The sequence below is a fragment of the Littorina saxatilis genome, linkage group LG16 (genome assembly GCF_037325665.1).
Source record: "Littorina saxatilis isolate snail1 linkage group LG16, US_GU_Lsax_2.0, whole genome shotgun sequence".
Lineage (NCBI taxonomy): Eukaryota > Metazoa > Mollusca > Gastropoda > Littorinimorpha > Littorinidae > Littorina > Littorina saxatilis.
This window is the reverse complement of record NC_090260.1, coordinates 25,535,058-25,547,557: the sequence shown is the minus strand read 5'-3', so window position 1 is coordinate 25,547,557 and position 12,500 is coordinate 25,535,058. Positions and strand designations below refer to the sequence as shown.

General features: G+C 45.6%; 2 protein-coding genes across 4 annotated transcripts in view; both read left to right on the top strand.

Moving 5' to 3' along the window:
- LOC138950663 (arylsulfatase B-like) overlaps positions 1–3,141 on the top strand; it is a 33,016-nt gene extending 29,875 nt beyond the window's left edge. For 2 of the 3 annotated variants that reach the window (XM_070322372.1, XM_070322371.1), the window contains exons 7-8: positions 783–909; positions 2,538–3,141. In XM_070322372.1, the coding sequence (XP_070178473.1) occupies positions 783–909; positions 2,538–2,759 (349 nt within the window). In that variant the 3' untranslated portion in view covers positions 2,760–3,141. Of the gene's footprint in view, positions 1–426; positions 666–782; positions 910–2,537 lie in introns of those variants that run through there. The other variant, XM_070322373.1, reaches the window with a different exon arrangement.
- Positions 3,142–4,815: 1,674 nt separating this feature from the next.
- Positions 4,816–12,500, top strand: part of LOC138950655 (glycoprotein-N-acetylgalactosamine 3-beta-galactosyltransferase 1-like) — a 9,141-nt gene continuing 1,456 nt past the window's right edge. The window contains exons 1-6 of the mRNA XM_070322366.1: positions 4,816–4,930; positions 7,275–7,466; positions 8,462–8,578; positions 9,521–9,798; positions 10,538–10,739; positions 11,822–12,024. Of these exons, the coding sequence (XP_070178467.1) occupies positions 7,295–7,466; positions 8,462–8,578; positions 9,521–9,798; positions 10,538–10,739; positions 11,822–12,024 (972 nt within the window). The 5' untranslated portion in view covers positions 4,816–4,930; positions 7,275–7,294. The remainder of the gene's footprint in view (positions 4,931–7,274; positions 7,467–8,461; positions 8,579–9,520; positions 9,799–10,537; positions 10,740–11,821; positions 12,025–12,500) is intronic.

Genomic DNA, 12,500 nt, shown 5'->3' with positions numbered 1-12,500 from the left:
TAATGCCAATAAGTGATCTCGCGCACACGAATGTCGCGCTACCCTCCTTCCACCCCTTCCACCACCAAGACTAACAGGGGACAAGGGAGTACAAATTTCGTACACCTGGCATGGGAAGTTAAATTGCTCGTGTTGGGGTGAAGTAATTTATTCGTTATTTATTCGTCAGGGGAGTAACATTTTTGTACGAAATGTTTACTCGGAACTCACCTGTCTTGGGGAGTAATTTTCTCGTACAATGGGGGAGTGCTTTTTTAGTAAAGGGAGTAACTTTTTTGTACGAAATGTTTACTCCGGAGTAAACAATCTCGTGGGAGTAATTTTCTCGTGTCACACCGGGTTCCACCAGGGATGGTACGTACCGGACGACCTGGTAGATTCAGTGTTGGTTGTTTATCGTGATGTTGCTGTGGTTGTGTGTGTCAGAGGCAGACCCGGTGTCACGAACTGAAAACTCTGCCTGAACAATCCTTCTCATTGCGATCAATGCGCATGCGCTAACATGAGGAGATTAATCAGGTCGTGAACAACCCTTACCCTAACCCTTACCCTAATCCTAACCCTGATCCTAACCCTAACCCTAACCCATGGTTCGTTCGGTCAAAGGGTCGCATTTTTAAAGTCCAAGATTAGCGCATGCGCATTGACCGCAATGAGAAGGATTGTTCAGCAGAGGTTTCGGTTCGTGACACCGGGTTCCACCAGAGGTGGTACGTGCCGGACGACCTGGTAGATTCAGTGTTGGTTGTTTATCGTGATATTGCTGTGGTTGTGTGTGTCAGAGGCAGACCCGGGTTCCACCAGGGGTGGTACGTGCCACAGAACCTTGTCGATGCTGGCGTGGCGGAGAACACGCCGCTTGCTGGTAACCAGGACTTCACTCACTTCGAGCTCTACAATCTCCATAAGGTGAGACCTAAACGTCCCGTGTCGGCTTAACAGCACACTCCTTCTGACATAACAGGACAGAGAGGACACGCATTCAGTGTAATCGTTGTGTCTCCTCAGGACCCAGATGACTCGTATTCAGTGTAATCGTTGTGTCTCCCCAGGACCCAGATGACTCGTATTCAGTGTAATCGTTGTGTCTCCCCAGGACCCAGATGACTCGTATTCAGTGTAATCGTTGTGTCTTCTCAGGACCCAAATGACTCGTATTCCGTGTAATCGTTGTGTCTCCTCAGGACCCAGATGACCCGCATTCAGTGTAATCGTTGTGTCTCCTCAGGACACAGATGAATCGTATTCAGTGTAATCGTTGTGTCTCCTCAGGACCCAGATGACTCGTATTCAGTGTAATCGTTGTGTCTTCTCAGGACCCAGATTACTCGTATTCAGTGTAATCGGTGTGTCTTCTCAGGACCCAGATGACACGCATGCAGTGTAATCGTTGTGTCTCCCCAGGACCCAGATGACTCGTATTCCGTGTAATCGTTGTGTCTCCTCAGGACCCAGATGACCCGTATTCAGTGTAATCGTTGTGTCTTCTCAGGACCCAGATTACTCGTATTCAGTGTAATCGGTGTGTCTTCTCAGGACCCATATGACTCGTATTCAGTTCAGTGTAATCGTTGTGTCTTCTCAGGACCCAGATGACTCGTATTCAGTGTAATCGTTGTGTCTCCCCAGGACCCAGATGACTCGTATTCAGTGTAATCGTTGTGTCTCCTCAGGACCCAGATGACTCGTATTCAGTGTAATCGTTGTGTCTCCCCAGGACCCAGATGACACGCATGCAGTGTAATCGTTGTGTCTCCCCAGGACCCAGATGACTCGTATTCAGTGTAATCGTTGTGTCTCCTTAGGACCCAGATGACTCGTATTCAGTGTAATCGTTGTGTCTCCTCAGGACCCAGATGACTCGTATTCAGAGTAATCGTTGTGTCTCCTCAGGACCCAGATGACCGACATTCAGAGTAATCGTTGTGTCTCTCTCCCCAGGACCCAGATGACTCGTATTCAGAGTAATCGTTGTGTCTCTCTCCCCAGGACCCAGACGACTCGTATTCAGAGTAATCGTTGTGTCTCTCTCATCAGGACCCAGATGACCCGCATTCAGTGTAACCGTTGTGTCTCCTTTATGACCCAGACGACCCGCATTCAGTGTAACCGTTGTGTCTCCGTTATGACCCAGACGACCCGCATTCAGAGTAATCGTTGTGTCTCCGTTATGACCCAGATGACCCACATTCAGTGTAATCGTTGTGTCTACTTTATGACCCAGATGACCCGCATTCAGTGTAACCGTTGTGTCTCCGTTATGACCCAGATAACCCGCATTCAGTGTAACCGTTGTGTCTCCGTTATGACCCAGACAAACCGCATTCAGTGTAATTGTTGTGTCTTCCTCCTCACGACACAGATGTCCCCTATTCAGTGTAATCAGTGTGCCTCTTCGGGATTCATATGACCTGCATTCAGTGTAGTCGTTGTGTCTCCGTTATGACCCAGATGACCCACATTCAGTGTAATCGTTGTGTCTACTTTATTACCCAAATGACCCGCATTCAGTGTAATCGTTGTGTCTTTCGCCCCAGGATCCAGAGGAACGGAAGGACCTGGCAGCCAAGAAGCTCGAGATTGTTCAAGAGATTGTGGGCAAGATCGAAGCCCTGCTCGATCTGTACCCCCTGCAGCCCTTCGTGGAGTCTGAGCAGAGCGACAGTTGGACGACTTCTGTCGACGGGGTCAAGGTCTTGAGCACGTGCTGGTGTCACCCAGAAAACTCAGCGGACACCCCGGATTGCACCGCCGCCTAGCGTGGCTGTCTTGGGGACGAACTTGCATCAACTAGGTATTAATAGGTAACATGCGCCTCGAGTCGCCTTGTGTGGTGAGATACGTGCGCGATATAAATCCTCGTAAATAAATAAATAAATAAACTAACAGGACCTTATACACAGTCTGTGTCCAACGAAAAAAATGACGTCATGATTGTCTCGGTCCAATAACCAGTAATATTCCTTCTTCAGGCAAGGCGGCTGTATAATTACCCGCGAGATTCGGACGAGAGATTTATAGCCTCGCTGTCGAGTAGTCATTCTGTCCTACACCCACCCCCCCCCTCCCCCCCAGTTTGGGAAGACGCTGCATATGCTGCGTGCCTCTGCCACTGATCAATAAAGCAACGTTGTAAGCAAGCTTGGTGTCTGCCTGTATGACTGTTCATGTACACAATCATCGTTTTGTAAAGTCGAATGGCATATATACGAGTTCTTTTTTAAAAGATTGGACGATCAAGCTTTGATGCACAGCATACACACTCGTTCACACACACACACAAACACACACACACACACACACACACACACACACACACACTCACACTCACACGCACACTCACACTCCACACTTACACACACACACACACACATACACATTCACACACACACACCCACACATTCACACACTCACACACACACATTCACACACACACACACACACATTCACACACACACACACATACACACACACACACACACTCACACATACTCTCTCTCTACTAAAATAGTAACATTTAAAGATATTTTGGACGATGTTGTGATGTACAGCATTCACACGCACGCGCACACACACACACACACACACACACACATACACATACACATACACACACACACACACACACACACATACACACACACACACACACACACACACACACATATAGACACGCTCACACACAAACACACACACACATACTCTCTCTCTCTCTCCCTCTATTTACTTAAATAGTAGAATTCAAATATATATATCTGACGATCAAGCTTTGATGTACAGGATGCACACTCATTAGCACACACACGCACGCACACACGCACACACACAAACACACACACGCACAAACATACAGACACGAACACACAAACACAAACACACCCACAAACACACACAAACACACACACAAACACACACACAAACACACACACACATACACACACACAAACACACACACACACACACAAACACACACAAACACACACACACACACACAACACACTCATACACACACAAACGCACACACACAAACACACACGCACCAAACGCACACACACACATACACACACACTCACACTCGCACTCATACACACGCGCACACACAGACACGCACACACACACACACACACACACACACACGCACGCACACACACAAACACACACAAACACACACACACACATACACACACACACACACTCACACCAGCATCCTCGTCACGATCCACTTAATGCAAAAGGAGTCCCAGGCTGATGAGGATAACAAAGCAAGGGAAGTAATGAACATACCAGCCGAAAAAGTTGGTTTTGGACAGTTGTTTCCCTTGCAGCAGCTGCTTCTGGGTTCTCTACTTCAACATTGTGCTTGACAATAGACGAATTCCTGAAACACCTTTGTCGGGTTTTTATAGGTTGGGAAAGAGTGACTACTTTTGCTTTAAGTGAGACAAGCTTTCTACACGTGTTCGTTGTCCTCGTGTGTCAGAAACATCCCTTGCTAGTGACGGGCATGTAATGTCACGCAGGAAAGTTTAACTCACTGAAACCAAGAGTATATGACCGCTATAACATTTAGCGGGTTACCTTGAATCAGTCCTCATTGGTCAAATAGCTATATATGGTGCTCTGAAATGGTAATAAATGAGAGCTATACAACGCACGGCTGTCTCTTCTAAGTTAAAATTACTGTTTGCATGCGCCTGTATCTCCCACCTGATTCAGACATGAACACAAAATGAAAATAATCCGAAAATAAAAACTTAACAAAACACACCAGATGCTAGCACTTCAAAATGTGAGCTGGGATTTCGATCAGTGTAACATTTGTTTCGTATAGGTGAAGTTTTACAATATTGGTGGTGAGACATTGTGCGCTGAATTATTTTATTCAATTATTGTCTGTAGGAGATCTAACATCTACTTTGGCGAGCATTCTGTGAGTGAAAAAAGTGTATTTATATTTCATATCAATATATGTGTGGGTTTTTGTTTTGTTGTTTGGTGTTTATGTTCGTTTGTTTGTGTGTGTGTGTGTTTGTTTATTTGTTTGTTTGTTTCTTTCTTTGTTGTATTTATTTTTTACTTTTTGTTTGTTTGTCTATGCTTGTTTGTTTTGGTTTTTTTGCTTCTTGGCTGTTAGCTTGAGATTGTTTGTATATGTGTTTGTTTCTTTGTATGTAAGCCTAGGTTATCGTCCTTGTCTTTAACCGCTGTTTGATTAGCCGTTTGGTTGTTGGTTAATGTGATTTTTCTCGTGATAAGCAGCAAACAAATATTATTGTACGTAAAGGATATTCATTCAACACAATTTTCGTTTTAGTGTTGCAGTTTATTCTCAGCTTGGCTGAATAGATCTGTACTTTTTGTCAACGGCACACGACACAGCCCAGACAGTGAGACACACAAAACACACACACACACACACAAACACACACTCACACACACACACACACACACACACACACACACACACACACACACACACACACACTACACACATACACACACACACACACACACACACACACACGAACACACACACACACACACACACACACACACACACACACACACAATCATAATCATAATCAATACAGAAATGACTGCGACCTTTTATTTATTTGACTCTACAGCGTAAGGTGACAAGCTATAGATTAAAATTACAACATAAAAAGCAACGCAGAATGTCGAATCAGATTATGGACAGATGTCACTCACACTGCAAACGAACCGGGCGAGTTATGTGTAGACGAACAAATGCCCAACATGTTACTCATGTATGGCAACGTATGACAATATTTAAGTTCAAAAATCCCATCAGGATACTGACCAAGAAGCACTTGTTTGGAGACGTGTTGTGCAATATGGCATGAAAATCTTTTTAGATTTGTTGTTAAAAATTACAGCTTTGTATACCATGTTTATTATCTTTTACGAAGTAATGATAGTTAAATAGTCTTTTATGTTTTTTATTTGATCGACCTTTTTAGGATTATGGAGTTTTATGCACTGCCTTTTATAGTTAACTAAATTTTTGTATTTGAAATAGTCCACTGTAGTCGGTGTAGGCCTTAAGCTTTTTTTTAATCGTTTGTCCAGTATTTAATTTAATTCTCTATTTTTGTATGAACTCAAATGTTTAGTGTTCTTAGTATTGTCTTGTCAGGCTAAGTTCTATTTAATCAGAGTATGTTTGCGTGTGCTTACACCTAGTGATATTGTAAAGCGCATAGTGATTTTAGTTATGCGCTATAGAAATCTCCTTAATAAATAAATAAATAAATAAATACCACATGGTTTGCTGTTTGATACCAGGTTTTCACTCGTTGTTGCTGTACTTATAATATTCAAACAACCAAAGGGAAGTAAGCGTTCTATATGCATACGGCACGTGCAATGACAATGACAATGACAATAGAGTAAGCGAGAGTTATACGGAACCCATCTCTTGGCACCTGAGAGAATAACAAGCATTACATTGTAACCGAGTGCCGAAACACTACGATCACCTCGGGAAGCGAAGTGCAATCAAACAGGATTGAAAATGTTAGGGCTAATTTCTTAGCCCTATAAAAACTGTTATGCAAACCCGAAGGTTTCCATGAACATACAGACAATCGGAAACCACCAGACCCTATCACAAACAGAATTCCACAATACACCGGTGTTGACTTTTAAAGGCCAACAACTCGGGTGCAGAGTCTGCTGTGAAAGGAGCGGTAGCCTCCCCTGTCACAACATTAAAGAACAAAAATCACATTTCATCATTTATTTTGTACTTACAGTTTTGAATTGCGAGCGAAAACGAGCTTTTGAATATGTGGACATTTGAAGTTAAAACAACAACACAATACCGAAGGTAAACCGGGTATCACGCAACAATAAGGACATGCAGCATTCTGCTTATTCTGCATCGTGTACTGTTATGCCGTCTTTGAATTTACTGACAGGTGTGTCGCTTTGAATCCACTCACTGTCGAACTTCAAACCATTTCAATCGACTGACGAATTGCCAATAGAGACGGACGACTTCCTCGTCATGTGGATCACTGTGTTCTAACTAACTGACTAACTAACTAGCTAACTAACTAGCTAACTAACTAACTTACTAACCAACCAGCAAACCAACCAACCAATAAACCAATCAAACAACCAACCAACCAACCAACAACCAACCAACCAATCAACTACCTAACTAACAAACAAACTAACTAACTAACTAACTAAATAACTAACTTTTTGACGAACTAACTAATCAATTTAACGTGTCCCACACTCAGGAAAGAAATAAGACCACCCCATGAGCAGAATCATCACAGCCTTGATGAGGTGTGATCGAACCTCTGTCAGGTTCAGTCTGGGCTTCGTGTTGGGTCTGGCCCTGGCCTCTCTCCTGGCGGCCGTCATCATGGTCAGTGGGTCACGCCGCTACCTGGTCAACAGGGAGGTCAACAGGATGGTCATTGAACCAGGTGAGTGCAGTCATAACATAGAGCAAGGTTAGGACATGCGGTGCGGGTTACAGTTGTGATCAGGTCTGGGTCTCGATTCTCTCCTGGCGGCCATCATCATGGTCAGTGGGTCACGCCGCTACCTGGTCAACAGGATGGTCATCGAACAAGGTGAGTGCAGTCGGTACAGGGTACAATAATGGTTAGGTCTGGCCCTGGTCTCTGTCCTGGCGGCCGTCATCATGGTCAGTGGGTCACACCGCTACTTGGTCAACAGGGAGATCAACAGGATGGTCATTGGACCAGGTGAGTGCAGTCATAGCATAGAGCAAGGTTAGGACATGCGGTACGGGTTACTGTTATGGTCAGGTATGGGCCTAGCCTCTCTCACGGGTCACATGACTTCTCGCTGCGACATTCGGTAAACAGAATGACCGTGGGACAATTAGGGTAAGGATGACGTCATCATGGTCACTTGGTCACATGGCTCCTCACTGCGACACTCGGTCAATATAACGACCATGGGACAGGGTAAGGATGACGTCATGGTCAATGGCTCACACTGCCTGTCAAAACCCCGACAGACGGATCTAATGTAGTCGACAAAAAGATAAAAGAATTCTTTATTTAATAGAAGATATACTGTATATGGTTTTGATGTTCAAAGAGTGTCTTTTATTCATAGTAGTATGTAAAGCACTATGATCACAGATCCTTGTGGTTTGTGCTCTATATAAGCTGCCATCTAAGCTATAAAGCTGGGTTTTTTTTTCTATTCGTATGCGTGTGTGTGTGTGTGTGTGTGTGTGTGTGTGTGTGTGTGTGTGTGTGTGTGTGTGTGTGTGTGTGTCTGTGGCTGTATGTGTGTGTCTGCGTGTCTGTGTGTGTGTGTGTGTGTGTGTGTGTGTGTGTGTGTGTGTTTGGGTGTATGTGTGTTTGTGTGTGTCTGTGTCTATGAGTACCTGTATGTAGATTGTGTTTTTACTGTCGGTCAGTATGTATGTTTCTGTGAACAGATGACAAGTACCTAACATCCGAGGAGTGGTCCGAGCGGTCAGTGTGGGACAGAGAACCACAGGACATCAGGGATCCTGCCACCGACCTCGACACCGCTGATCGTCACACTCACCGTGGTCAGTACTGAATTTAGACAAAAACAATACCAAGCAAATCTCTCTCTCGTTCGCTCTCTTTCTCTCTTTCTCTCTTTCTCTCTGTCCCTCTCTCTGTCTGTCTGTCTGTCTGTCTGTCTGTCTGTCTGTCTCTCTCTCTCTCTCTCTCGCTCTGTCTCTCGCTCGCTCGCTCTATCTCTCTCGCTCTATCTCTCTCTCACGCTCTGTCTCTCTCTCACTCTCTCTCTCTCTTTCTCTCTCTCTCTCTCTCTCTCTCTCTCTTTCTTTCTCTTTCTCTTTCTCTCTCTCTATCTCTCTCTCTATCTCTCTCTTTCTTTCTCCATATCTCTCGCTCTGTATTTCGCTCGCTCGCTCTATCTCTCTCTCTCACGCTCTATCTCTCTCTCACTCTCACTCTCTCTTTCTCTCTATCTCTTTCTCTCTCTCTCTCTCTCTCTCTCTCTCTCTTTCTCGTTCTATCTCCCTTTCTCTCTCTCTCTCTCTCTCTCTCTCTCTCTCTCTCTCTCTCTCTCTCTCTCTCTCTCTCTCTCTCTCTCTCTCTCTAACTTCTTGATCAAGACAGACGCCGGCTCATATGTTAATATTCATTTTTGTGACATATTAGACTCCTACTGCGGCCTTTCTGTAATGTAGTTTCATTCAAAGTTGTTGTCTTTGTTTTTTGCATTAACTTGAAAAGGTCAAACAAGTGTAGTCTCAGACGAGAACAAATATGTGCCATGGTACGCTTAGTCGTAATTACATTTGCAAACGATATTAGTAAACGCACGTTATCAGTATTCCATTTCACCCCCCCCCCCCCCCCCCCAGTTTGCTGTCTCCCTACTTTGGCAGTTGGAATGTACGCATGTTTGAAGTGGACACCGTTTCCTTTCTTCGTTCTCTCTCTCCCTCTCATTCGGACAGAGGGTCTGATAACAAAAAAGAATATCCGGTTTGCAGATGACGACACAGAAGCACAACGATTGGCCAAAGAAGTGCGCGTACTTATCTGGGTCATGACGTCACCAAAGACTGTTCAGTCGAGGGCGAAAGTAGTTCGTGACACGTGGGGACGGCGGGCCAATAAGATTCTATTCTTCAGCTCTAAGGGTGACCCGGATTTACCCACCATTGGCTTGGACGTGGGCGAAGGGAGGCAACACCTGATGGAAAAGACCAACCGCGCCTTTCGTTACATCTATGAAAACTACATCGACGACGCTGATTGGTTCATGAAGGTTTGTCCCATTTTGGTTTTAACAAATTCCTTGCCTTAAGATAGAATGATATCTTGATAGAGTTTTAAGATAACTACCATTGCATATACACAGGCTGTTATCTTTCATGTGTGCTTATGATATTTCACGTAAAACACAACTTCGGACACTTATTCTCAAAATAAATCGGGGAGGGGGGGGGGCACGCCCCCGGACCCCCCTTGGAGGTTCGAACGCTTCGCGCCCTCAACTAAACGCTTCGCGTCGTCGAATTATCCCAAAAATACATTTTGAACCCCCCCCCCCCCCTTAAAAATGATGTGGGGGGGAGGGGCTCTACCTGTGTGGGTTGAGTTGGCCTTTGTCTTCTAAGTGATAGTTTCGGAAAGAAGTTGGGCAATTTGTTGGCTCAGGTTGCATCAAATCGGTCATTTATCCTTGATCAAAGGGGAAGTTTCTTGGCTCAGATGGCTCCATTTTCCTTTTTTTATCAACATTTTCCGGGGGGGGGGCATGCCTCCGGACCCCCCCTAGGAGGTTCGAACGCTTCGCGCCCTCAACTAAACGCTTTGCGTCATCGAATTGTCCTACAAATAAATTTGAACCCCCCCCCCCCCCCTCTTAAAAATGATGTGATCCGCCCCTGGAATGTATGATGTATTGAATGTACTCAAGCCAAGCAGCATTCCTGTGTACTGCACGTGGTTGTGATACAATGTTATGTCTTATCTTATGTATTATCTTATGTCTTATATCTCAGGTTGATGACGACACCTACGTCATCGTGGAGAACTTACGCTACTTCCTGTCCGGGGAGAACAGCTCGGAGCCTGTGTACTTCGGCCATCACTTCCACATGCCCTTCCAAACGTGGACACGGGAGAAGTTCCAGCTTCACTACCACAGCGGGGGCGCCGGCTATGTCATCAGCAAGGAAGCTCTGAAGAGATTTGGAGAGAAAGGTTGGATATGCAGTGAAACAGACAGCTACAAATCACAAACTTGCATATTTTGCACGTTAATAACCCCATTTCTTAGTCAGTAAAGCAATGTAACCGCTATCGAAATGGCGTATTGTACTTTGTACTTGTTCTCGTCAAAATATCAGACCCTATCGCCACGCTGAAAACACGATACCTGTTAATGAATGCTTTTTAATTCCACATCACACGCTGTTTATAAAGTGCTGTTTACATGGCAGGCTCGCAACCAACTTTCCCCCGACTCTCAAGCGATTTTAGTCGATGGCAAGTCAAATCGAAATCGCTGCCCGTGTGAACAGCACAAACACGCAAACTAGTTTTAAGCGGCGAGTCTCGCCAGACTGCACCATTCGGGATTGTCCGGTCGTCTTCGTTGTTTTTCGGAGAAGGCAATTTAGTGCATTAGCGTGGGTTGACTAGAGCTAACCAATCAGTAAGCGCGATAAGAACAGTCTGCGCAAAATCTTTGACAAGTCACGACCGAGTCGAGCAGTGCCTAACTGAGTGTTGGAGTCGCAGCTGAATCTGGCCTAAATCGTACCTAAATCGCTGGATCTTCAAACGGCTAGTTGGGAGAAAGTTGGTTGCAAGTCAGACATGTCGGGGCGGGGATGTAGCTCAGTCGGTAGCGCGCTGGATTTGTATTCAGTTGGCCGCTGTCAGCGTGAGTTCGATCCCAGGTTCGGCGGAAATTTATTTCACAGAGTCAACTTTGTGTGCAGACTCTCTTCGGTGTCCGAACCTCCCCCCGTGTACACCACATTGGGTGTGCACGTTAAAGATCCCACGATTGACAAAAGGGTCTTTCCTGGCAAAATTGCTTAGGCACAGTTAATAATTGTCTACCTATACCCGTGTGACTTGGAATAATAGGCCGTGAAAGGTAAATATGCGCCGAAATGGCTGCAATCTACTGGCCGTATAAAATTTCATCTCACATGGCATCACTGCAGGGCGCCTAGAACGGTACCCACGGAATATGCGCGATATAAGACTCATTGATTGATTGATTGAATGCCAACAGCACTTAAGATGTCGCGGTGTTGGTTTTCCAATCACAGGCAAGGGCTCGAAGCAGTGCGGCCAGTACATCGTGGCGGAGGACATCGGCTTTGGTCAGTGCATGTCCAGTCTGGGGGTCCGAGTGTCCAACTCCACAGACGCCCTTGGCCGCAGTCGGTTCCACTGCTTCCCCCCTGACTACTTCACCCAGGGCGTCTACCCCGCCTGGTACCACCAGCACGACGCCAATGGGGCTAAGGGGGTTAGTATAGTGTCTGTCTGTAGAGAGAGAGAAAGAGAGAGAGATAGAGAGAGAGAGAGAGAGAGAGAGAGAGAGAGAGAGAGAGAGAGAGAGAGAGAGAGAGAGAGAGAGAGAGAGAGAGAGAGAGAGAGAGAGAGAGAGAGAGAGAGAGAGAGAGAGAGAGAGAGAGAGAGAGGGAGAGAGAGAGAGGGAGAGAGAGAGAGAGAGCGAGAGAGAGAGAGAGCGAGAGAGTGATAGAGAGAGCGAGAGAGCGAGAGAGCGAGAGAGAGAGAGAGAGAGAGGGACAGAGAGACAGAGACAGAGACAGGGAGAGAGACAGAGACAGACAGACATACGGACAAACATGCAGGCCGACAGAGACAGAGAGAGAGAGAGATCGACAGACAGACAGACAGACAGACAAAAAGACAGACAGACAAACAGACAGACAGACAGACAGACAGACGGACAGACGGAGACATGTACAGAGATGCAAG